The 25072-nt window shown below is 38.5% G+C and overlaps 1 protein-coding gene across 2 annotated transcripts in view; it reads right to left on the reverse strand.

The window, feature by feature from the left end:
• LOC125227085 (glutathione hydrolase 6-like) overlaps positions 1 to 21485 on the reverse strand; it is a 62940-nt gene extending 41455 nt beyond the window's left edge. The window contains exons 1-4 of one of the 2 annotated variants that reach the window (XM_048131276.1): positions 21197 to 21485; positions 16825 to 16878; positions 11884 to 12038; positions 11260 to 11411 (exon numbers count right to left, since the gene is read on the reverse strand). In XM_048131276.1, the coding sequence (XP_047987233.1) occupies positions 11260 to 11411; positions 11884 to 12038; positions 16825 to 16858 (341 nt within the window). In that variant the 5' untranslated portion in view covers positions 16859 to 16878; positions 21197 to 21485. The remainder of the gene's footprint in view (positions 1 to 11259; positions 11412 to 11883; positions 12039 to 16824; positions 16879 to 21196) is intronic. The other variant, XM_048131277.1, reaches the window with a different exon arrangement.
• Between the last annotated feature and the right edge of the window lie 3587 nt (positions 21486 to 25072).

Raw genomic sequence — 25072 nt, forward strand, 5'->3', positions numbered from 1 at the left:
GGACCATAACCTACCTAGGCTAGGTAGGTACTGAAAAACTTCGTACAACACACGTGCGGAGAGGAAATTCTTGACTCGTGTCGATATAAAATACTCCCTTTGGCGGTGTTTTCATTTATCGCCAATCGCTTAGAACTTCCTTTTTTCCGTACTTGTATCGTAATGACAAAGACATATGTAACTCCGTATAGACAGATAAAGTGTAAGAAAAAAACGTACCTCAGTCAGTACCATACAGAAAAAGGTACGGTGGCCTAGATGGCGTTACACCTTTGGGGGACGCTCGGCTAGATGGCGCTAATATTAATATTTGACATTTTAACACATATGAAGCTAATTATATGGGCCAAATTGTCAAAACTGAGGTTCAAAAGTTTCAAGCCTGTGTCAAGAGATGGCAGTCTATGCACTGTAACTCTCGACGACAGTAACTATCTATAATACTCGATCCTCTTTGTATTTCGATGAGATTTGTGCTCCCCTTTAATGCATTTCTAGATAAATTTATCAAATAGAGCCACACCGACCAAGATCAGTTGAAGCTGGTAAACGAGTAGCTATTTACTGTTATTATCGGCATAGAATCAGTAAGGGAAGAGTTGTAACTCTATACATCAGTAAATGCGAGTTATTTGTATAGGCATAGTTAAGTGACATCTATCGACAATCACGCGTCAAATAGCGTGAATTATCAGTACTGCTACTGTCAATAGATGTCGCGACGAACGAAAAGTCTAATAAATAAATAAATAAATATTATAGGACATTCTTACACAGATTGACTGAGGCCCACGATAAGCTCAAGAAGGCTTGTGTTGTGGGTACTCAGACAACGACATATTAGACATATATAATATACAAATACTTATATACATAGAAAACATCCAATCCAATGCGCACCAATTTTTAGCTAATATTACAATAGTATTAATCAGTATTCTGTTTTCAATTCCTTCTGCATGTAATACAAGTTGTAAACTGTTCTAAAATATAATTTTTAGCAGACGAGACACTGTGACACCTAGTATCGAGTAGTGGTACTGATAATTCACGCTATTTGACGCGTGATTGACGCGTGATTGTCGCTAGATGTCACTTAACTATGCCTATACAAATAACTCGCATTTACTGATGTATTGAGTTACAACTCTTCCGTTACTTATTCCTCTATGTCATCGGGTAGGTTTTTTCGAGGTCGGCCACCGGACTATTAATTAGACAAATTATTAGAAACATGACACGGTTATCGCTTACACGTGCCGGTGGCCAAATAAACATAAATTACCATTATTTTGATTAAAACTTGATAATTATGTCTGATGGTGATGTGATGACTCATCAGATATATCTTTAAATATTTGTGAAGGGTTATATCTACAATAGAGATAGACTTCAAAAACGCACTAGAGTCTGTTTGGAAAGAGAAGAGTCGTGAAATGTATGGGGTCCAATACATTCCTCGACTCTTTCCGAACACTCTATATTATTATTATTTGATTTATTTCTTCTGAACAGAACGTTCTAAAAGTGTAATAAAGTATTGCGTCAAGTAAAAATTAACATGCACTAGCAGATACAATACATACAATCACGCCTGTATCCCATGAAGGGGTAGGTAGAGCACATGAAACTACTCAAGTTTCAGTGCCACTCTTGGCAAATAAGAGGTTGAAAGAAAACGAAACTGTGACATTGCAGTGACAGGTTGCCAGCCTCTCGCCTACGCCAAAGTTTAACCCATATCCCACAGTCGCCTTCTACGACACCCACGGGGAGAAAGGGGGTGGTGAAATTCTTAACCCGTCACCACACAGATACAAAATTTCTTAATAATATTTGCTTATCTCTCCTAAACTTATTATAGAGAACGTATACATAATAATATAATGCTATGGATGTGGATAAAAGTTCATTACAAAACTGTTTGAGACTACCTCAACTGATAAACACCCGAGCCGCGCAGTTTTTCCATGAATACATTATAAAGTCTGTATTCAATACGAGTAGGTAACTCAAATTTCAATGCCATGTTAAATTGCGTTTTAAACAATATGTTTCAAAATTTGCTAAGCTTCTTATATAATGCCTCCTGCGAACATGAATAGGTATTTCTGTATTTACAATGAATAAACATCGCGAAGAGACAAAGGCACGTGACGCTTGGTGATTATATTATGTATTTCAGTGTATAATTTGGCCGGTGAAAAACACCTGCGGGCATAGCACACTAGTTGGATAAACGATAAACTTTATCGCATCCGTGTGACCTTATTACACTTATAAATAGTGCGAAAAGGACGTACTGACATTAAATGGATTATCACGCGGCCATGTGTGCCTGCCTGGACATACATTCAAAGTCTCATCAAATATCATCAAATATCATTCAAATATAAATGTCATTCAAATATCTGTTCGTTGTACGAAATACTTTCATTAAAATTTTATCATGTAGGTAATTACCGCGACAGCTAATATAGGTACGAATACTTAATGGCAGCGTCACATAACACCGAAAAAAAAAATTGTATAATTAAAGAGCTAACCACACACTGATAGATCGCATGGCTAAGATGGTAGGGTGCAGTGGTGAACACCAGGAGACAGGAAAACAACCGGCGAGTCCTTCACAGTGTGCGCAACTGCATTCCCACTCCGTAAAAAAGCTCAGGCTCTCGTGTCTGTCTGTCTGTCTGTGTGTGTATCTGTCTGTGGCATCGTAGCTCCCGAACGGATGAACCGATTTAGATTTAGTTTTTTTTTTGTCTGAAAGCTGAGTTAGTCGGGAGTGTTCTTAGCCATGTTTCATGAAAATCGGTCTACTATGTCGCAGTCGGGGGTTTTTTCAAAATTTTAATTTTTTATCATTGTCACCGATGCCTGTCACGTTCTAACAAATTCGCCGCTGCAGGGGCAGGACTAAGATGGCTCATCATTTCCCGCCATTAACTTGTCTCGCAACTCTGGTTTTGCCTTTGCTTCTGGGGGCCGATTTTTGAGTCTCACGGCGTTCGAATTCAGAAAATTGTCACTAAAAATAATAGGCAATTCACCGTTTTCAACCGGTATTTTAGTGACAGTGAGACTCAAAAATCGGCCCCCTGGTCTGAAGTTAGCGGTAATCGCTCCATCAGGCGATCCTTCTGCTCATTTGCATCCTAATATGTTCTCTATATTCTTAAATACAATGATTTATTTGTAAAACATACCTATAGCTGAACGTATTAACAATATACATGCTCCCGACTCCTAAATTAATTAATTACTGGGCCTCAAACCATATTTGAATTCAGATAAAACAAATTATTTATATCATAGTTTAACCAAAATGCGACAACGTTATGTTATTGTATGTCTTTCCCATCACGGAACAATGGTATTCCGGACCTTTGGGAGGCGTGCGCGGGGCCGAAGCCAACACGTAGAGGCCCTTTCGACACTTTAATGAAATGTAAGGGGTACACCGAGCGGATGTTGCCCTTGCCCGTATCATGGGACACACGCAGAGGCAACACCCGCCAGGGTGTAAGGACTATTTGAGAGTTAATGGAATCTAAAAGGTGTCAAGAGGTGTACACCGCTTTCTGCCCAGTGGCTGTTAATCCACTGTACCAACTCGCGTCTTATGCAAATTTTCATTTCCACCCCTGGGGCATGTAGCCCTAACGACTCCACTCTGGACGGCCAGCCAAGGCAAGCCAGAGGTAGAGAGTACTGTCCCACCCACCCGCCTTACGGGTAACAGAACTCCCCAGGAGCACTCGGGTACGTGGGGTCGCTGTTCCCCAACAGCTCGCCACAAGCTGCCCTGCGTTGACTGATTGCACTGGTAAAACCAATGGGCGATGAGGTCGTCACATCCCTACGCCAATGTTATTGTTATTATTATCGTTTTCAATACAATGTTAATGCTAGTGAAACAATTTTTTATTCTATTTCTATATATGTATACTGTATAGGGATTATAGGGGATGGAAAATAATGATAATTTTGTTCAACTGCTAAAAAGTTAAAAAGATTTACTTATATAATATAATATATTTAATATATATTTACGTTATTCGGAATAAATTGGCCATGGGTTACCAACTTTTTTATGATTATGATGATGATGACGACATGACGGTGGCAAACAGGTATACGGCCCGCCTGATGGAAAGCGGTCACCGTAACCTATGGACGCCTGCAACTCAAGGGCTGTCACATGCGCGTTGCCGACCCATTAGAAACTTGTACACCTCACTGCAATATCATAATTTACATTTTTTTCAATCCCTTGATGGCCAAGAGTGGCAGAAATTTGAGCAGTTTCGTGTGTTCTGCCTTCTACCTAACTCGTTTGGGTTGACTGTACAAGTCTTAGGCACTGGTCCCACCGCGAGCTAGTAAGCTATGAGCTATCGGCTATAAAAACGAACAAAAGATAAGCACTCCCGTGCAAATAAAAGAAACACGGCGATGTTCATAGTTACTCGCCCAGCGGTGAGCTATTAAAATCACCGTGTCTCTTTTATTTGCACGGGAGTGCTCATCTTTTGTTCGTTTTTATAGCCGATAACTCATAGCTTACTAGCTCGCGGTGGGACCAGTGCCTTAGGGTCCCCATCAGGCCGTCCCGCTATGCACGGTTTCGTATGAACTTGTTTTTGTTATTTATATTATTATCACTCATTTAATCTACAAGTCTTGGAATAGAATAAGAATTGAATTGCATCTACTCCGCAGCTATCCAACGTCGAGCGTAAACATGTTTTCGTAGTATTTTCTATGCCATTGCAGTTTTATTTATAGACTGTATCAATAAACCGCATCGTTTATAAGACAGAGTTATTGCGTTGTAATATAAATAAAATAAATAAATAAATATTGGGGACACCTTACACAGATCAACTTAGCCCCAAACTAAGCAAAGCTTGTACTATGGGTGCTAAGTGACGATATACATATTACATGTATACTTAAATAGATAAATACATACTTACATACATAGAAAACATCCATGACTCAGGAACAAATATCTGTGCTCATCACACAAATAAATGCCCTTACCGGGATTTGAACCCAGGACCGCGGCTTAGCAGACAGGGTCACTACCGACTGAGCCAGACCGGTCGTCAAATATATTCATCGACTGTCTGCTACATTGATTTCCAAAAGGAATGATTACCAAACTTAAATAATTTACGTGAAAAATATGCAAACTAAGCTAGGCGGTACAGGAGCAGAACAATGGAAAGACCGGTCAAGTGCGAGTTGGACTGGAGCTCCAAGGGTCCTAGTCGACAAATCTGAATAATAAATTTAAATAGTATGGTTATCAATGTTATCATGAATTTAGTATTGACGTGATACTGATGTATTTGGCTATTTGGTCCGTTGCTGCATGGTTAGCACAAGATGAGGCGCTAGACAAGTAAAGCCTGACCAGGTGGGCCAGCATGGTAGCGCGATAAAGTCTGTCACGTTAGGCCGTCCTTTTCGCACTAATTTGTAAGTGCGGACGCACCGACGACGCGATAAGTTTTTCACACTAGTGTTACACCTCGGACACTGGCGATCAAATATATGAAAGAGGCGCGTTCCTAGCACACAGTCTAAGCTCGTGTAGGTGAACGCGTACTACGCTTGTATGAGTGACATATGACAGGTCGACTGTTCGCGTTTTTGACAGATGGTAACTGATGTGAGGTAACCGAGAGGGGGTGGGTGGCACTTTCAGCGGGAAGCGGGTGTGGCCATACTTTACGATAGTACTCTTTATTATACTGTGCTAGTGTGCTATGTCCGCAGAAATATATGACTATGCCCCATATTGCGGAATATCATGAGAACTATTTTCTTCATACTAAATCTACTCAACTGTCACCGCATATATTACAATAACAGCGCCCTCTTGACAATTATTTCCGGTCAGTCTTCCATACTAATATTATAAATGCGAAAGTAACTCTGTCTGTCTGTCTGTCTGTTACGCTTTCCCGCTTAAACCACGCAACCGATTTTGATGAAATTTGGAACAGACAATCTTTAGACCCTGAGACAGAACATAGGATACTTTTTATTTCGAAAATAAGGGATGAAGGGGTTGAAAAAGAGGTTGAAAGTTTGTATGGGATTTCTTAATTTTAAAAGATAAAACCATGAAACTTTATATTTTAGCACTTGATAAGAAATCATTGAACATCTTGATAACGGATAGGGATAGGGATAGAGATTGGGATAGGGATAGGGATAGCGATAGGGATAGCGATAGCGATAGCGATAGCGACAGCGACAGCGACAGCGACAGCGACAGCGATAGCGATACGGATACGGATACGGATAATATGGGTATCGTTAGAGGGATACGGATAATCGGTCGGCGGTCTCTTACAATCAATGTGCTCTAAGACGATCGTTGTTTGCTTGCTTGAAGATTACGTTTGCGATAAGTATAAGCAAAATATAAAATTTTTTAAGGGATAATAGAAAAAAGTACTTTTTACCCACCGATCATAGTGTCGAAATACGGGCTATGTGGGATGTTTATAAAGGTTTCCCCAGCGTATATAGAATTACCTACGCTGTGGTCGATGTGTAATATTTCTACAATCATTGCAAGCAAAAGTATTATGTGCAATCGAAATAATCGCAGATAAATATACCTACAGAGAAACCTAAGGATCCAAATGAAAATCTTAATGAATACTTTTATTACGCGGGCGAAGCCGCGGGTAAAAGCTAGTTAGGTAATAAAGGGCTTTACCGCGAACCGGCTCCATAATTTTATTATATTAGTACAAACTGCACAAGTACTTTGTGCAATTCAGATTTTTCCCAAGTTAAAACGACTTTTTTCTTTTGTTATTACAACCTATCCATGCAGTTTTTTGTCAGATGAGATAAGATCCTATAATAGTTCCGATTTGAAGCACTGAATCCTAAACTCCATGTACAGACCACAAAGCAAAGACGTAATTTCCAGATACCAACAATAACCGTAGTTAATCTACTGTATTCGTATCCGGATCCTGATGTCAGCGTAGTTACGCTCTTTCTTGTCCACCCGACACGATAATGACAATGTCTCGTTTAGTCGCGCGGCGACAAAAAATGACGTTTATTTTATCACGCGTTTAAGACGCGACAGGAGGGATAAATTCTCCATACAAACCATAGAGGAATAAGTAAAGGAAGAGTTGTAACTCCATACATCAGTAAATGCGGATTATTTGTATAGGCATAGTTAAGTGACATCTAGCGACAATCACGCGTCAATCATGCGTCAAATAGCGTGAATTATCAGTACCACTACTCGATACTAGGTGGCAACACTGTCTCGTCGGCCAAAAATTTAATATTAGAATAGTTTACAACTTTTATTACAAGCAGAAGGAATTGAAAACTGAATACTGATTAATACTATTGTAATATTAGCTAAAAATTGGTGAGCATTCGACATCTATTGACAAGTAGCAGTACTGATAATTTACGCTAGTTGACACGTGATTGTCGCTAGGTGTCACTTAACTGTGCCTATACAAATAACTCGCATTTACTGATGTATGGAGTACAACTCTTCCATTACGTATTCCTGATACAAACGCTCTCGACTATTTCATCCCTGGCATTTGAAGCTAGAGCAATGATGTTTTCAACACAGGTTATTATTATTTTTATCTGTGTCGGCCTGTTTTACTTTTTTTGGTATTTTTTATTATTATTTTTAAAGGTGTGACTGTGTGCTGACGGGTTAAGAATTTCACCACCCCCTTTCTTCCCGTGGGTGTCGTAGAAGCTGACTATGGGCTATGGGTTAAATTGTGGCACAGTATAATAAAGAGTACTATCGTACAGTATGGCCACTCCCGCTCCCCGCTGAAAGTGCCGCCCACCCCCTCTCGGTTACCTCACAGTTACCGCCTGTCAGAAACGCGAACAGTCGACCTGTCATATGTCACTCATACAAGCATGGTACGCGTTCACCTACACGAGCTTAGACTGTGTGATAAGAACGCGCCTCTTTCATATATTTTATCGCCAGTGTCCGAGGTGTGATTGTGGCGTAGGCGAGAGGCTGGCAACCTGTCACTGCAATGCCACAGTTTCGTTTTCTTTCAACCCCTTATTTTCCAAGAGTGGCACTGAAGCTTTAGTAGTTTCATGTGCTCTGCCTACCCCTTTATGGGACACAGACGTGATTGTATTGTATGTATGTTGTATGTATGTATGTATTTTTAACCGACTTCAAAAAAGGAGGAGGTTCTCAATTCGACTGAATGTTTTTTTTTTGTATGTATGTTACTCGATATCTCCAAGAATTGTAGACCGATTTTCAAAATTGTTTTTTTGATCGTACGGGTATAACCCCGAGATGGTCCCATTGGCACCAAGTCGGGGTCTGATGATGGGATCCTGGAGAAATCGAGGGAACTCTTCAAATGTTATAGGCACATGTAATGTTTTTAGTGTATTTTTCAAAGGTACACCAGTATTTACGCCTGATGGTAATAATTTTATGTGGCTGAGCTGATGATGGCAGGTCAACTCCTCAATGGTTAGGAGTTAAAGGATAATTCTTTCACTAGTGTGCATATATTCGGACTGATACATATAATATCAATAGGAACCACTAAAAATCAACAAATAAATAAACTTTTTAACAAAAAATAAAACCGCCTTCAAAAATAAGCGCGTTACAAAACAAGGAGAAACTAAAAAGCAAAAAATAATAAACCTTTGAATTCAGATTTCTTATCGTATTGCAATAATCTAAATATCCAAATTATAAACAAATCAATTATTTTTGGAGTCGGTACCAGCCTGTGTATGGTTGGGTGGGGCAAACAGGCAATAGCAAGGCGACGAACTGGTCTGGTACCGACTACAAAAATAATTGATTTGTTTATAATTTGGATGTTTAGATTATTGCAATACGATAAGAAATCTGAATTCAAAGGTTTATTATTTTTTGCTTTTTAGTTTCTCCTTGTTTTGTAACGCGCTTATTTTTGAAGGCGGTTTTATTTTTTGTTAAAAAGTTTATTAAAGGCGCTAATGCTCATGAAAATTTTTCCAAAAGCGGCCTAATTGATTATGCCCCAAAAAGGTCTGATATTCAAAATTAGCTAAAAAAAACTTATGAGTCCGAAATAGAGAACGTTGCCATATGACCAGAACATTCCCAACGCACCAGAACATTCATCTGACTTTTTATTCAAACATTTAAATTATGTTCTAAGTGCGTTTATGTGGCTACCTAACATTTTCTTTGGTTTACAAAGCATGCTGATTTTTCCAACATATTTCAGTTATTTAGATTCTCATATTTCTTTCCGTTTGTTTTTAAGCTTTGGATGAGGATTTGATATCTGTGTATAGTTATTATTATCTCCAGCGTTGCGTATAAATGTTCAAAATGTAAATGTTTCTGTTTTGCGCGCTAACTTAGTTGATAAGTATTTTGTTTTAAATGATTATGTTTCTCACACAAATAAATTGTAATTCTTCTGAGAAATAAAGATTTTTAAACCTAAATTTGAGGAAACAGTCGAGAGCGGTAGGTACCTCAATTTTAAAGATTCTTCGACAAACTGAGTTGTCCTTAACACAATTTTTCACAAAAGATCCTAAAAAAATCCTTTCAAGAATCATGTTCGCTGTTGCCTCTTAACTCCATCCATTACACACCTCCGTGTTTTGTATCACAAGTTATTTTTGTTTTTGCACTCATCAACTCATGTCCTACGCATTGCAACAATGTATAGTAAACAGGTCGAGTAATTATCAACTTTCTGTTAAACGTTTTAGATTCAACATCGTTGGTATGGTTATATAAAGTGCAATCATATCGTTATCGTAATCTAGATAGATAAATGATATGACACTCGTAGTGAGAAGTAAAGTAATGCTAATTGCGCTTTTTGCATTGCGCAATAGTTTGTTAATGTTTTGCTGATGACAAAGACCTTGTATATAATGTTGTTTTGATGATGAACGGCGGACAAATATAAATTGAATGTCATACAGTACAAATTATGTTACTGTATGTGAAGCTGGATTGCACATTTTTATTTTGTATGGGTACAATTACAATCGGGAATATTTTGCCTCAAAATTTAACACTTTCGCTACCAAGAACCCGACTGTCGGGTACACCGCTCGTAGAAGCGTAGCCGATTACATGGGTTTCCCCGTATGTAGCGAAAATGTCGTAGCGCCGCGTAGAGCCCGGTTTCGAAAGTGTTAAGTAGCGATTCCAAACAAAGAAAAATTTCGTTAAATAATTAGATAGAAATGAAAAACGTATTAGATACATAATTAAACGGAACATCATTGAATGTCTTTACAACATTAAATGAATTATTTATTTTAATGATTTATTATTAATAAGAAGATAAATGTTGGAACAGTCAATCTAAGTGCGTTTTCACATTATCCGATCCGATAACGGATGTCGGACCGATATCCCATATATTTACGCCGACATCTTTGATTTTTTTCTTTGAAATCCTTTCGACATCCGATGTCGGATCGGATAATGTGAAAGCGCACTAATTCAGCGGAAGACATGGACACGGACATAATTCTATATACTTTCGGTCTTAATTTCTGAAGTTTACAAAAGAAGTTTAAAAACACCTGACATGGCGAAACTATAAGGGGTCCGTTTTAGCTTATTTCTTTTAAGTACTAAATTTATTCTAAGTACCTACTTTGTTTCCAAAATTTCTAAAAACGTTATTTTTCTCCAGAAAATTTCGCTAGATAACCCGGACCTTTGGATGAATAATCCCGTATCTAAAAAAGCATAGACCGTTTGGATTTCAATAAAGAAGTCAAAGGTAGGTAATATTAATTCAGTCGCAAATTTTTGACATTAGCATTTAAGGGGTTAAGTCAAATCTCATAGATCACAAATTGAAACAGGACCAAACTAAGGTGGCGCCATCTATGCAAACCGTTGGAAGTTGCCAAGCCTATTTAGAGCAAGTAGCGTCGACAGCGTCGTGTCAAGCACAGCGTATGACTCGCTGTTCTAGTGGTTCTGCTACTTACTTCTAGATGGCGCTGTTATCAAAAAATTATGCGGGGTATCTATAATAAATGTGGCATTCCAAATAAAATGGTACCACATTGTAGTTAATATATATAAGGGTAATTTTCACAATTGTCATTATGTCATTATTAAGCTACGCCCCCATTGCCGGGTGCAAAGTCTGCTGACCAGATTGTTTAGTGCTTGCTGTACTTAGCAAAAATAGCAATGTGTTGACTTACGCATCAATGCTAGTACGATGTGGCGCGAGCAACGCTAGACATAATGCCGCTGCTGCAGCAGCATCCATCGCTCGACCTCCAGCTTTGAGAGCGCCCGTGCCTGCTGAGGAACAGGCTTCTGCTGCGCTTGACACGGAACCGTGGGGCACCACCTGTAGAAGTCATCATTAAATCACTGTATGCAGTTAAAAATCTGTCATGCTTTGATGTTAGTCATATTAAATCAATAGATAGTTACGATAAGGTAGTATCGTTTCAGATGTCAGAAGGCCGAAGCCGAGAAGGGTAAACTTCACAGAAATGGGAACTCAGTTGCACGGGTTTCATCGACTCCCAATCATTTTCACGTTTTACTGCATGCTTATAATTTTGTGATACGGTGGACAGATTTATGTTGGATGTAGAACTTAATGCTTGTAGTAAGTAGTAGGTACCTGCCTACCTGGTAGTATCCATAGTATATCTGCGTGAGCGGACAGAGCCGCGAAGCATTCAGCGATGAGACGTGGTGGTTAGCTCCCGCTTTTAAAGCGATATCTTCATATTTATCTCATAAGATAGAGAGAGAGAGAGATCAGAGAGAGAGAGAAAGAGCAAGGTAGATAGATAATAATAGGACAGTACCTGGTAGTCTCCATAGTATATCTGCGTGAGCAGGGCTATGGTAACAGCGGCGGACAGAGCCGCGAAGCATCCAGCGATGAGACGTGGAGTACCACAGCTGCCACCACTGGTAGCTCCAGCTTTTAGTGGGATGTCTTCACGCAGTTCCACTACGCCTGAAATAATGAGAGAGGAAATTAATAAAAGTAATAAGTTTAAACAAATGTTAAGACGATACGGTAGGGGTCAATTCTCCATACAAACGCTCTCGACTATTTCCTTCCTGGTTTTTAAAGATAGAGCAATGATTTTTCAATACAGATTATTATTATTTTAATCGGTGTCGGACCGTTTTGAGTTTTTTAATTTTAATTTTTAAAGATGCTAGAGCCAAAGAAAAATTTCCAAAAACGGCTTTTTTCACTATGGCGCAAAAAAAGGTGTGATACTCAAGATTGGTAACAATTAGCCAAAAAAAACTAAACGGTCCGACACAGACTATTTCATTGTTATTCAGATTCTCAAATTTCGTTCCGATTGATTAAGTTTTGAAGGAGGAAACAGTCGAGATCGGAACCTCGATTTTAAAGATTTTTTCGCAATATATTTTAACTGTGTTGTTCTTAATGGACAATTTTTTTTTTTCGATAAGTCTAGTTAATAACACTAGTACTTATATTTAACTAAAATTCCTAAATTGAAAGGAGCCCCCATTTCCATTTTAGCATTTGCGCTCCTGTATCGTCTAGGCGAGTTAAGCAAGGTCAGTGTGCGTAGCCGAATGCACAAACTCTCACGATAATATAATATATCTATTCTTTCGTAGCTATCTATCTCTATCGCTCTTGCGTATTGGCGCGACAGAGCCAGACTACATTTCTGCGGCGATTCGGTGGCGTTTCGCGTCGCAGAAATGCCATTCGGCTGATAACTTTAAAACTTGGTTGGTTGGTGTTTTAGATCTGAGGCAAACCATTTTCCTTAGGCGTAGGTATTTAGGTACCTACGTTCATTTATAATTTATAAGTAGGTAACCTATTGTTAACAAAATCTGAACGTATCGATTGCACTTTTTTGTGTGGCGCTTTGAACGTGACCATATTTGTTCGCTCTGCCTGTGACCGAAGTTCGAAATAATCGTATCACAAAATCTACCTATGTATGTAATTCATTACTAGACTAAAACCATGTAAAAGTTGAAGCAATTTAAAACTTATAACACTAAATTCCTGCGTTTTGTACACAATTAAAATTTATTTTTAACTTTTAATTTCACTGACGACATTGTCCTTTTCTCCTCATCAGCTTCCGAGCTGCAACAAATTCTTGAAGAACTAAGCACCGCAAGCCTCGAGATTGGACTAAAGATGAATATGTCAAAGACCAAGCTTATGACTAACAGTGCACCGCATGGCATAGAGATTAATGGAGAACCAATTGCATATGTCCAAGAGTAAGTACATTTATTTGGGCCAATTAGTTTATTGCGTTCTGCCCGTGTGTGACTGTAAAAATGTAACACTTGATTGTTTACCAACTTATTAACTATGTCAACATTCTCGATTTGTCGTTAATCGACCCAGCGCATGTTTGCGTGCAAGAAACCTTAGAAGGTGAAGTGGGTGGTTACGGATTCAGTACAAGTAGACGGCTTAACGTGCCGAGTGTATTAGCTGTTATGCTAGGTTAGTACGCAGCTTATACCTATGAGTAGGTAGAAGAAAATTACTTATCATCATCATCATCCTCCTTGCGTTATCCCGGCATTTGCCGCGGCTCATGGGATCCTGGTGTCCGCTTTGACAACTAATCCCAAGATTTGGCGTAGGCACTAGTTTTTACGAAAGCGACTGCCATCTGACCTTCCAACCCGAAGGGTAAACTAGGCCTTATTGGAATCAGTCCGGTTTGCTCACGATGTTTTCCTTCACCGAAAAGCGACTGGCAAATATCAAATGACATTGCGTACATAAAGTTTATTCCGAAAATGAACGCGAAAAATAATTGATACCAAGATGCAGCGCTAAGATGGACGGCTGTCTATCATTTATCACAATGTCTGTCACGTTCTAACAAGTATGTAAGAGCGAAAGTGACGCATGATATGACACTGACAAAGACACGACTATGATACGGCCGTTGCCATTATATACGAAGACATGAAACAAAACACTTTTCTGGTTATCACTGGATCAATTTTTTTTAGATATCGAGAATCGAAAAGAATTAAAAACTGCCTTTACCAAATATAATTCATTTATCATTATCCTTCTTACTTCAGTTAGTGAAATAAATTGACTGTAAATAATTCGAGGAAGTTATTCCACATTTTCAGGAGACAGCAATCAGTGAAACAGATTTGTATTCGACGCGGCCCATCCCGGCTTCCTTCGCGGTAAAATCGCGGGATATCGCGTAGTGGTGCTCTGCATATTCCAATATTCCTGGCATATTCCTTGCAATATCCTGTTACTCATTTAATCACGCTAGGTAGATAGAGTGATGTAGGATGATAGAGTGAGCACTTTTCGTGCGTATATCTTAAGAGGATACGGTAGCGAAAATGCTAAAATGGAAAAGAGCCCCCCTTTCAACTTGGAAATTTTAGTTAAATATACAAGTGTTATTAACTAGATTTATCGAAAACAAATTGTCCATTAAGAGCAACTCAGTCAAAAGATATTTCAAAAAAATCTTTAAAATCGAGGTTCCGTTCTCGACTCTTTCCTCCTTCAAAACTTAATCAATCGGAACGAAATTTGAGAATCTGAATAACAATGAAATAATCTATGTCGGATCGTTTAGTTTTTTTGGTTAATTGTTACCAATCTTGAGTATCACACCTTTTTTGTGCCACAATGAAAAAGGCCGTTTTTGGAAATTTTTGATTGGCTCTAGAGTCTTTAAAAAGCAGAATATCAAAAAAATCAAAACGGTCCGACACAGATAAAAATAATAACAATCTGTGTTGAAAAAATCATTGCTCTATCTTCTAAAACCAGGGAGGAAATAGTCGAGAGCGTTTGTATGGAGAATTGACCCCTACCGTATCGTCTTAAGTTTAAAGAATTATGGTTTCGATATGTACCCACTGTATTCGACACTGAAATATTACTGGAATTTTCCTATGAAGGAACGTCACTAACCGGCCCGATGTTTTGTGCAAGTCGGTGTTTACATTATCGGAATGCGATGCGGGAAATGAAAGAATTTTAATAAGATACTTTACTCCATGACAGAGTAAAATAGAATGAGCTTTCTGGACATATTTCAACTTCGGGAATATTACCAGCTAAGGAATATTCCCGTGAAGGAACGTCACTAACCGGCCCGATGTTTTGTGCAAGTCGGTGTTTACATTATCGGAATGCGATGCGGGAAATGAAAGAATTTTAATAAGATACTTTACTCCATGACAGAGTAAAATAGAATGAGCTTTCTGGACATATTTCGACTTCGGGAATATTACCAGCTAAGGAATATTCCCGTGAAGGAACGTCACTAACCGGCCCGATGTTTTGTGCAAGTCGGTGTTTACATTATCGGAATGCGATGCGGGAAATGAAAGAATTTTAATAAGATACTTTACTCCATGACAGAGTAAAATAGAATGAGCTTTCTGGACATATTTCGACTTCGGGAATATTACCAGCTAAGGAATATTCCCGTGAAGGAACGTCACTAACCGGCCCGATGTTTTGTGCAAGTCGGTGTTTACATTATCGGAATGCGATGCGGGAAATGAAAGAATTTTAATAAGATACTTTACTCCATGACAGAGTAAAATAGAATGAGCTTTCTGGACATATTTCGACTTCGGGAATATTACCAGCTAAGGAATATTCCCGTGAAGGAACGTCACTAACCGGCCCGATGTTTTGTGCAAGTCGGTGTTTACATTATCGGAATGCGATGCGTGAAATGAGAGACTTTTAATAAGATACTTTACTCCATGACAGAGTAAAATATAATGAGCTTTCTGGACATATTTCTACTTAGGGAATATTACCAGCTAAGGAATATTCCGGTGTAGGAACGTCACTAACCGGCCCGATGTTTTGTGCAAGTCGGTGTTTACATTATCGGAATGCGATGCGGGAAATGAGAGATTTTTATTAAGATAGTGGACGCGATGACGGATTTGGACGGAAAGAGCTATAGTCTGTATAGAGATATTAAAGCTACATTATATTGAGTAGCTATATTGAGTAGGTGTAAGTAAAACAAAGCAGAGCCTAAATTGAATCGTTATAAATACAAAATTCTTAATTCTTTTAGTGTTTGTACATTTTTAAATTGGTTACTCATCGTTAATTCGCTTCTACTCATTTCCTCAAAGGTTGACTGGAAGAGATCCCATTAAGGGATAAGTCCGCCTACATTGTATATTACTGACTCTGTAACTGTGTCTCTTTTGTTTCCTTAATGTACAATAAAGCTTATACATACATACATACAAAATTCAAGATCCATGATGGGTTACCAGATCATAGAAATTTAGGAGGAATCTCAAAGCGATTGATTATTGAGTTAACGTAACTGGTGAAGTGCAGGCACACCTCGGACACTGGCGATCAAATATAGGAAAGCGGCGCGTTCCTAGCATACAGTCTAAGCTCGTGTACCTAAGTGAACGCGTACTATTATGCGTGTATGAGTGAAATATGACAGGTCGACTGTTTGCGTTTTTGGCAGGCGGTAACCGAGAGGGGGTGGGCGGCACTTTCAGAGGGGAGCGGGAGTGGCCATACTGTACGATAGTACTCTATTATACTGTGGTGCAGGTGACTGAAGAGCTTTGTGCCAGTTTGTGTATCAGCGTAGCGGTTGCCGCCAGCTTCCTGCCTTAGTTCAACTATTGATTCACCTGGCTATGAAGTTGTAGGCTTAGGCTTAGTTTTCATATGTTATTCAGCAAAATGAACCATTATTTAAAGGAAATTGAACTAGAGAAAAAAATACCTGAAGGTGGCGAGGTGTCTGTTGCGTTTTGCATGATGCTACCGGTGTCTTTTTCTGAAAAATGCATGATAATCGTCAAATGTTTGAAGATTTACAAGGTTTTACAGCATACTATGTAATAATGTATATGTATTATGTGTATGTTAGCTGTTACGTTGCGGAGGTAATAAATAAATCACTGCCGCAGAGTCGCATAGATCTTAGAAATATACCTATTCCTGCCGGCATCACATTGGCAGACCCTTCATTTTACGAGCCTTCCGTTATCGATATATTGGTCGGGGCGGAAGTGTTTTGGGACGTCTTAGGTACTGCGCGTATAAAATTAGGTAAACATAAAACTCAACTACGTGAAACATCGTTAGGTTGGATCGTGTGCGGATCCATACCTGCCTATTGTAAAAATACGAAACCATCATATTTTTGTTCGTTCCTCAGGCATGATGAGGAGACAAATCCTACACGTTGCTTGGTGCAAGACTCCGGGCAAAGGTCATTTCATCAATGACCGTGAAGGTTGATCATAGTTACTTTGGTCTGACCCTATGATCCTGCTGGTCTTAAAGGCATATAAAAGCTGAATCCGGCAGATCTGGTGTCACAATCTTAATATACATACATCGTATAATACATATCTTATCCCTAACAAATCATATCTTCATAAATATCATATACCTACTGCCTAATATATTAACATACCTACCTATATTAATACATATTATACATAACTATAAAATAATAAAATCATAATTCATGTCTTACTTTATATACGTACATAAATATACAATCTAATAAATGAAACCTTTAGAACTCGTAAAATACCTACAAAATTCCCCTAAAGAATCTTATCTTTTTCTTACCTATCTAATATCCTTTAATCTTATTGTGTGTTGTATTAAAACCTAACTGGTCTTTAATAATGCAACATATGTCTTTATTCACCATCCCACCTGTTATTACTTGTAAACATTTAGCAAACATACATTAATGCTTACTATCTATCGTTGGTAGGTAGAAACCCAGCTCGTTACTCACTTCACAAATTGTGCATTGCATTAGGTTCAAGGCTAAACGTCTTTAAATGTCTGTGGGAAATATACCTACAAATAAAACACAATTAAAAATTATCGATTTTACACATGTTATTTTTTGCCGGACCAATGCTTATCGCTCATCGAAGAGTAGGAGTAGCAAAACCATTAAATCATATAATTTAACATTTGTTTGTCTTTCAGTCAAGGCATTTGGAACTTGTCACAAGTCTTCAGGCAGAGTCGTATCTTACTGCTCTCCACCACTTCATGAGTCGTCGTGGAAAGCCTCAAACTCTGTGTTATGTCAACCATACTTCGTTTGTTAGGACATCAAACGAACTCCGTAACCTTTTAATTTTAATTTAACACGTTAGGCTGCAGTCAGATATGGCAGCTACCTATCTCAAAATTAGCCTCATTTTGTACATATACCTACTCTTTAACGGATTTTAGAAAACTGTTATCTTAAACACATTTTATACCTACACTCAATGTACCTTTTAGAATTAAATTGTTGCCTGATTCAGATAGTAGCTATTTCGAATTCTAGGCCCCTTACACCCTTACCTTCTGATTCATTTGATCTTACCTAATGGATACCTATCACCTCTCATTTCCTTATTGAACGTTCTCTTCTGTCAGTCTTACAAAAAGTCGGACTGAAGAAAACATCTCAAGGCTTAAAAGTTTCCAGGGAGTACTGGAACCGCCTTTCTAATGAGTATGTTACTCTCCTCCAGCAGAAGACGCAATGGCACACCGCCCACTTTCGCTTCTCCTGTGACTGCTGGGACGCGTCACGAAGCTGCAGCTGGGCGTGGACATCGTCACCAGAGTCGCCGACATCCGTCCGAAGAAAGAAGACATCCGTATTCTACTCTATTACGTCGCTTGTCGTTTTACTTCCTTGCTTGTTAATTTTCAACTTTAATTTCCATTTTTTCCTTGTTTATCTTGAGTCTCTCACTCAAAGCCCGGGAGTATGTTGCGAACGCAACCTTTTATTTGTATACTTATCGCTCGGCTAGTTCCGTAAGATTTATAAAGAGCCAATAGGAGCGCACCACATACGATGTATCGCGGCCAATGAGGCACCTAAAACTTAACCAACGTTTTTAACAGCTTAAATCTTGCAAATCACTCTTTCATCATCTTCGCTACCTTAAACACCACTTCCTTACTTAACCGTTTTTAGTTCAAGTCACCCTTGTAAACCAGCACCTATTTGAAATATAATATAGTCTACTTATATTGAAGTTTTTTATAAGTCGTCGGCTCCTGATCCTGCACGGCGGCTACATATGGTACAGCATAATAGAATATACAGGTTCACAGGTATGGTGGTACAGCATAATAGAATATACAGGTTCACAGGCAGAAGTGTGTACTTCGATTGAGAAGAGATTGGAAACATTTTGGAAAGCAGCATCAATTAGCTAGTGCCTCAGAAATAACGATTTTGTGAATCTCAATGCTTTGTGGTTTCTTAAGATACTCTCATAGTAAAAATCTATTACAAAAAAGTACCTACCTATGTGTAAATAGTAAATCCACAGATATATAACCATATCTCGTATATCTCCTAATAGTCCTAATACATTTTTGTGTAGCTTGCTGATTTCCGAACTCGCTTGAAGTATTTATTTATTGAAACTTTATTGCACAAATTGAAAAAAAAAAGTACAAATGGCGGACTTAATGCCTTAAGGCATTCTTTACCAGTCAACCATAGGGCCAAACAGAAATTCGCGAATGTGGGTGCAGTGAGAAAAATAAATTTAGAAAGCATGACAACTATTGACAAGTAAGTATAGCAATATTAAAGTATCTGTGATTTAAAATCCCAAAACACTATAAATTCCCTTAAATGTGATTCAAGTTCACTAAAACCATGCAATAGTTACAATAGTCGACGGCCCCGTTCCGTTCTGCTGTTGTATTAGTATGCGATTTCATTACGCCGGCTAATGGCGTCGGTTATTCAAACTGCTTTAATTGGATTCATCAGCTTCTGCCACTGGCATTTGCGTTATCCACCCTGTATATTGTACGAGTATGTACTAGCTTTTGCCTATGACTTTAGCTTTTTAGAATGTTTGGTAAAATCTCTATAATTAAGTATATATTTTTTCAGTACAGATGGTGTTTTTTTTACGCACTAGTGCGAGAAGTGGTTCATTTGAATTGAAACTTCGGAGGGCCATCTGTACTGAAAAACGTCGTACGATACACGTGCAAAAAGGAAATTCGCAACTCGTGTCGATTTAAAACACTCCCTTCGGTCGTGTTTTAATTTATCGCCACTCGTTTCGAACTTCCTTTTTTACGCACTTGTATCGTAATGTACTATTCTGTAAACTGTATTCCATAATTAAGAAAAATAATTATTTGATCTGCATCAGACATGAATCCGATGTCTCGAATGAATTCGAAATTTAATGGTAAAATTGTTCGGCTGTAAACGAAGGAAGTAGATACTTTTAGGATCGATAATTATGTCAATATAGAAAATTATTCATCAAACAAAAACGACATTTTTGACACTTATATCAGGTATCCGAGCCATATCGTTTTTAGAGCTAATATCTTATGAATCTTAAAATTGGAATCGAGCCGACTGAGTCTAGTAAACCAGATATAATAATTAAAATCCGAACACGCCTGTAGATTTAATTGAATTAATCAGTTTCTGCCACTACCATCTGCGTTATTCATCACCCTGTAGATTGAATTTCTAGTGGCTGTTGTTTATAGAGTTCATTACATTTCATTTATCATTTTAAACACATATTATTTAGCGAATTATTAAAATATAACCTAAAATGGAATAGGTACCTATATGTATTAAATTTATTTTTATTATAGTATTGAAATTGTTATAAAGTATTTAAATTGTTACATTTTGAACTAGGTTTTTTTATTAATAAAGAACTAATATTTGGTATGAAAATAAATAATTTGAGACTTAATTAGTAAGCTCCCTATAGGTACTGTTTCTTCATCATATTCTAAGAAACGTTTAAAAAATTTAATATTTGTTAACTATCAGATTTTCGGGGAGGTTACCTACAAATTGTACAATAAATACTAAAATAGCAATAATAACAAGTATAACGTGTAAAATACATGTACACGAAGTGCCCTATTTTTATTGCACCTTATAAATACTGTATCTTTATCAGGCAGGCAATTATGGTCGCGCGATAAGTGATAAAACATCTGGCCGTCCCTATCGTACTTACTAATAGTGCGATAGGGACGGCCTGATATTTTATCGTCTATCGCGCGACCATGCTACCCGTGCAGGTGACTTACTGCCGAAGCAGCGATTTCTTTACCTGCTCTAACAGTACATTCCAACAGCAATCCCTGAAGTTATTCACAAACAATTTAAAAAAACACTACATTCACTAGTACGATTCAATAAGAATGACAGCTACTTAATAGGTCGAAACTGTGATTTCTTAACACATAACTGTATTCTTAAGTCGCGCATAAACACAACACAACTTAGTATTTTCTACTGCAATGTCACAGGTATTTAAAACACAACGAGTAGAATAAAATAGCGGCTATTCTTTAATAACAGTGACAATTTGTTTGAATTAAGAACGCGCAGGTAGCGAGGCGGCGCGCCGGTAACTGTCTGTTGTGATGCGCAAGAGTCGGTGACGTCACCGCAACGACCTCTGGGTGGCTAGCCGAATGGCACAATCGCTCACGAAACGCTCACGAAACGAAGCGCTAGTAGATATCTATCTCTATCGCGCTTGCGTATTGGCGCGACAGAGCCAGCGGCGTATCGCTTTCGTTTGGCGTCGGAGAAATGCCATTCGGCTACGGGGCCTGGCCCCTGGTGAGAAATACGCGACTTGGTAATTAGAGCTTCATTAAAGTTTGGGCAACTATTATATATTCTGTTTATTGGGTGTGAAAAGGCTTGTCCTGATGATAATTAAGAAAAGATAATAACACAATATCTCTGCTTTGCCTTAAGGTTGACTGGTAGAGAATGCTGTCTGGCATTAAGTCCGCCTTTTGTACTATAAGCTTTTCTTTCTTAGTGTACAATAAATATTAAATAAATAAAAGAAACTTAGAATCAGGCCGTTATTTTGTGTACAGCCTTATTTGTTTTGAGGGTCATAAATATTGCAGAGGTTTTGAACCTAATATATGTCACAAGTCAATGGAGTCACAAGTTAAATCTATGTCAAGACCAAGAGCAATAAACTATAGTTACCTATGTTATGTTAAAAATAGCGTTTGAATTTGAACCAATTGTTATATACCTATTTTTTTTTTGCTCGCAAGTTGGAGATTTTTTTTTTGCCCTGTGATCAGTTGGTAGACTTGTTTTACATATGTTTTACAGAGGTACTTGCAGTGCAAACGACGAAATACATATTTTAAACAATTAATTAAAGAACGTTATGCAGCGCAGAGATTAAAATTGCTTAAACGGTTTAATAACTAAAATGATAGGGTAACCTTTAAGACTGGGTTTGATTTTGGTTAGAGGTTAATTAAGTTAACTGTATCAGATAAGCTTACCCTATCAAACAGTTACCCTTACAAAAGGTTACCATTATGGTTGGGGTTTTTAAAACAACCTATGAAAAACCCCGGTTATGGTAAGCGGTTCCGGTCCCTGGTTATGCTATGCTGCGCAGTGTCTTAGAAAGTTTGTCTGAATTCCTTCCACACAGGCGCGCGAGTACAACGCGGGTGAATGAACGGGGCGCCGCGTGCGCAAGTGACGTCATCGTCGGGACACCCGACTGCCATTCGTGAAGTTGACTGACCAAGTGCCGGCCTAGACAAAGTGACGTTTACCAGGCCAATTCTAATTTACACTTCACAGAAATCGCGAAGCGTCTGGTTGAGGTAACTGGCCCCGTAGCCGAATGGCATTTCTCCGACGCCAAACGAAAGCGATACGCCGCTGGCTCTGTCGCGCCAATACGCAAGCGCGATAGAGATAGATATCAACTAGCGCTTCGTTTCGTGAGCGATTGTGCCATTCGGCTAGCCACCCTGGTGACCGAAGAGCTGGCGACTTCCTCGCTCAACGTATCAGCATTGCGATACAGCGAGGAAATGTCGCCAGTATCCTTGGTACAATGCCTCAAGGGCCTATTTTAGACATTAGCTAGCTTTTAAGTTTAGTCTTAGTTTTAAGAAAGTCTTAGTTATAATTATGTAAATATGTTCATGTAAATAAAGAGTTTATTTACACTGATATTTAAGGACACGTACCTAAAATATGACACCCAGGGTGAGACCCACGTCTTCCAAATGACATTCTTCAGATGTCCCAAAGATGTCAATGTTAGTTAGATTATACTTTTTTTTTTAATACCATGTTTACAAATAAAGCACTTACTTACTTACTTACTTTATTATTAACGGCCCAGCCACGACATTGGTCTAAGCGCGACAGCGGTGAGCGGCAGCCATACGTGCGAATGAAAAGTCCGATCTCTGTGTCTCGCTCCAATGTATGGCCGCCGCTCACCGCTGTCACGCTTAGACCAATGTCGTCATTGGCTGAGCCGTAAGGGGCTGACAACACCCAATTGCACAAAATTGATGTTACTTGCGCAGTTTTTTAAGACAAACTATAGAAATATCTTTTCCCCTCACTAGCTCGGAAACACGTGTTTTGTGCTTTAATACCAGCGGGTAAAAACGCATTTTATCCACTAGTGGGTAAAGTAATTTGACCTTGAATAAAGTCAAATTAACTGCTTTAAAATTGATAAATGTAGGTGAATTTAGTAATAAAGATTATTTACCACCCGTGGAACTACTGGAAGCAGTGATAAACGCATTTTTTGCGTTGTAGTTTCCTCGCTAATAGTGAGGGGAAAAGTTTTGTGTTACACTCGGGTGCAAATGTATTTTACTTCTCGTGTGTTAAAAAACTCGCAAGTTCAGCTATAGAATCCTTTCACTTGCTCGTTTTTCAATTCCACACTCGGCGTTAAAATACAACTTTGCCCCCTTGTATAACAAATAACTATTATTTACATGAACATGTAAGATTATGTTCCGCAGCGTATCGTAGGTCTCTGTATTGCTGCGACAGAGCCTGGATATGTTTTGTTCACCACTGAGCGTGAACGATTGTCTCTCTGACCTAAGATTAAGTATTACGTAGCTCTTGAAAGTTTTAGCTAGTATCGCTATCATGTATTGATAAAATACTGTCTAAACTTAAAAATACGTTCCTTAAAACACAAACACTACTTCTGAGTTTTGACACTGGTATATCCAATCCTCGTAGCCAGTGTGGTGACGGGTTAAGAATTTCACCACCCCCTTTCTTCCCGTGGGTGTCGTAGAAGTCGACTATGGGATATGGGTTAAATTGTGGCTTAGGCGAGAGGCTGGCAACCTGTCACTGCAATGTCACAACTTGGATTTCTTTCAACCCCTTTTTGCCGGGAGTGGCACTGAAACTTGAGTAGTTCATGTGCTCTGTCTACCCTTTTATGGGATACAGGCGTGATTCTATGTATGTATGTATATCCAATCCATGTCCAGAGCTAATATTTGGAATATCTAAGCTCGAATCGGGCCAAAAGGGTTTAACGCCGATCGCTTTATTTATTCCGAATCTCTGCTTATTGAATATAGGCTCTTTACGAGCCGACATCGGCCACTCTTTCAATTTACAGTAAAACCGGCCGCGTTTATACTTCTGCTTTATGGGGGCCTTTCCATTTCGCTTCACATAAATATGGGGATAGGCAATCAAGTTGGGCGAATTTTTCGCGATGTACCTACTTATCATATTTGGAATTGGAACACAACATTTGTGAAGGATTTCATTAGATATTTGAGCATTTCTTTTTTTTTGCCAATAAAAAAATTTTGATTGTTTTTGGGAATTTTAGGTCAATTGTACTCAGAATCACGAGTACTTTCAATCTGACTGGGAGACAAGTGTCCCAGAATTTCCATACATTTTTGTTACTTTCCTCTTTTCTTACCCCATACAACATGTACGGAAAATGGTAACAAAATAAGAAAAAATCGTATGGGACAATTTTTTAACTACTAGGATTGAAAAAGCTAGTAATTCTGAGTGAAAATAGCATATTTTTTTTTCAAAAATATTACACTTCATAAAAGTGGCAAAAAAAAGAAATGCTCATATGCCAGTCGCTTTTCGGTGAAGGAAAACGTCGTGAGGAAACCACTAATTC

The sequence above is a fragment of the Leguminivora glycinivorella genome, chromosome 6 (assembly GCF_023078275.1).
Source record: "Leguminivora glycinivorella isolate SPB_JAAS2020 chromosome 6, LegGlyc_1.1, whole genome shotgun sequence".
Classification (NCBI taxonomy): Eukaryota; Metazoa; Arthropoda; class Insecta; order Lepidoptera; family Tortricidae; genus Leguminivora; species Leguminivora glycinivorella.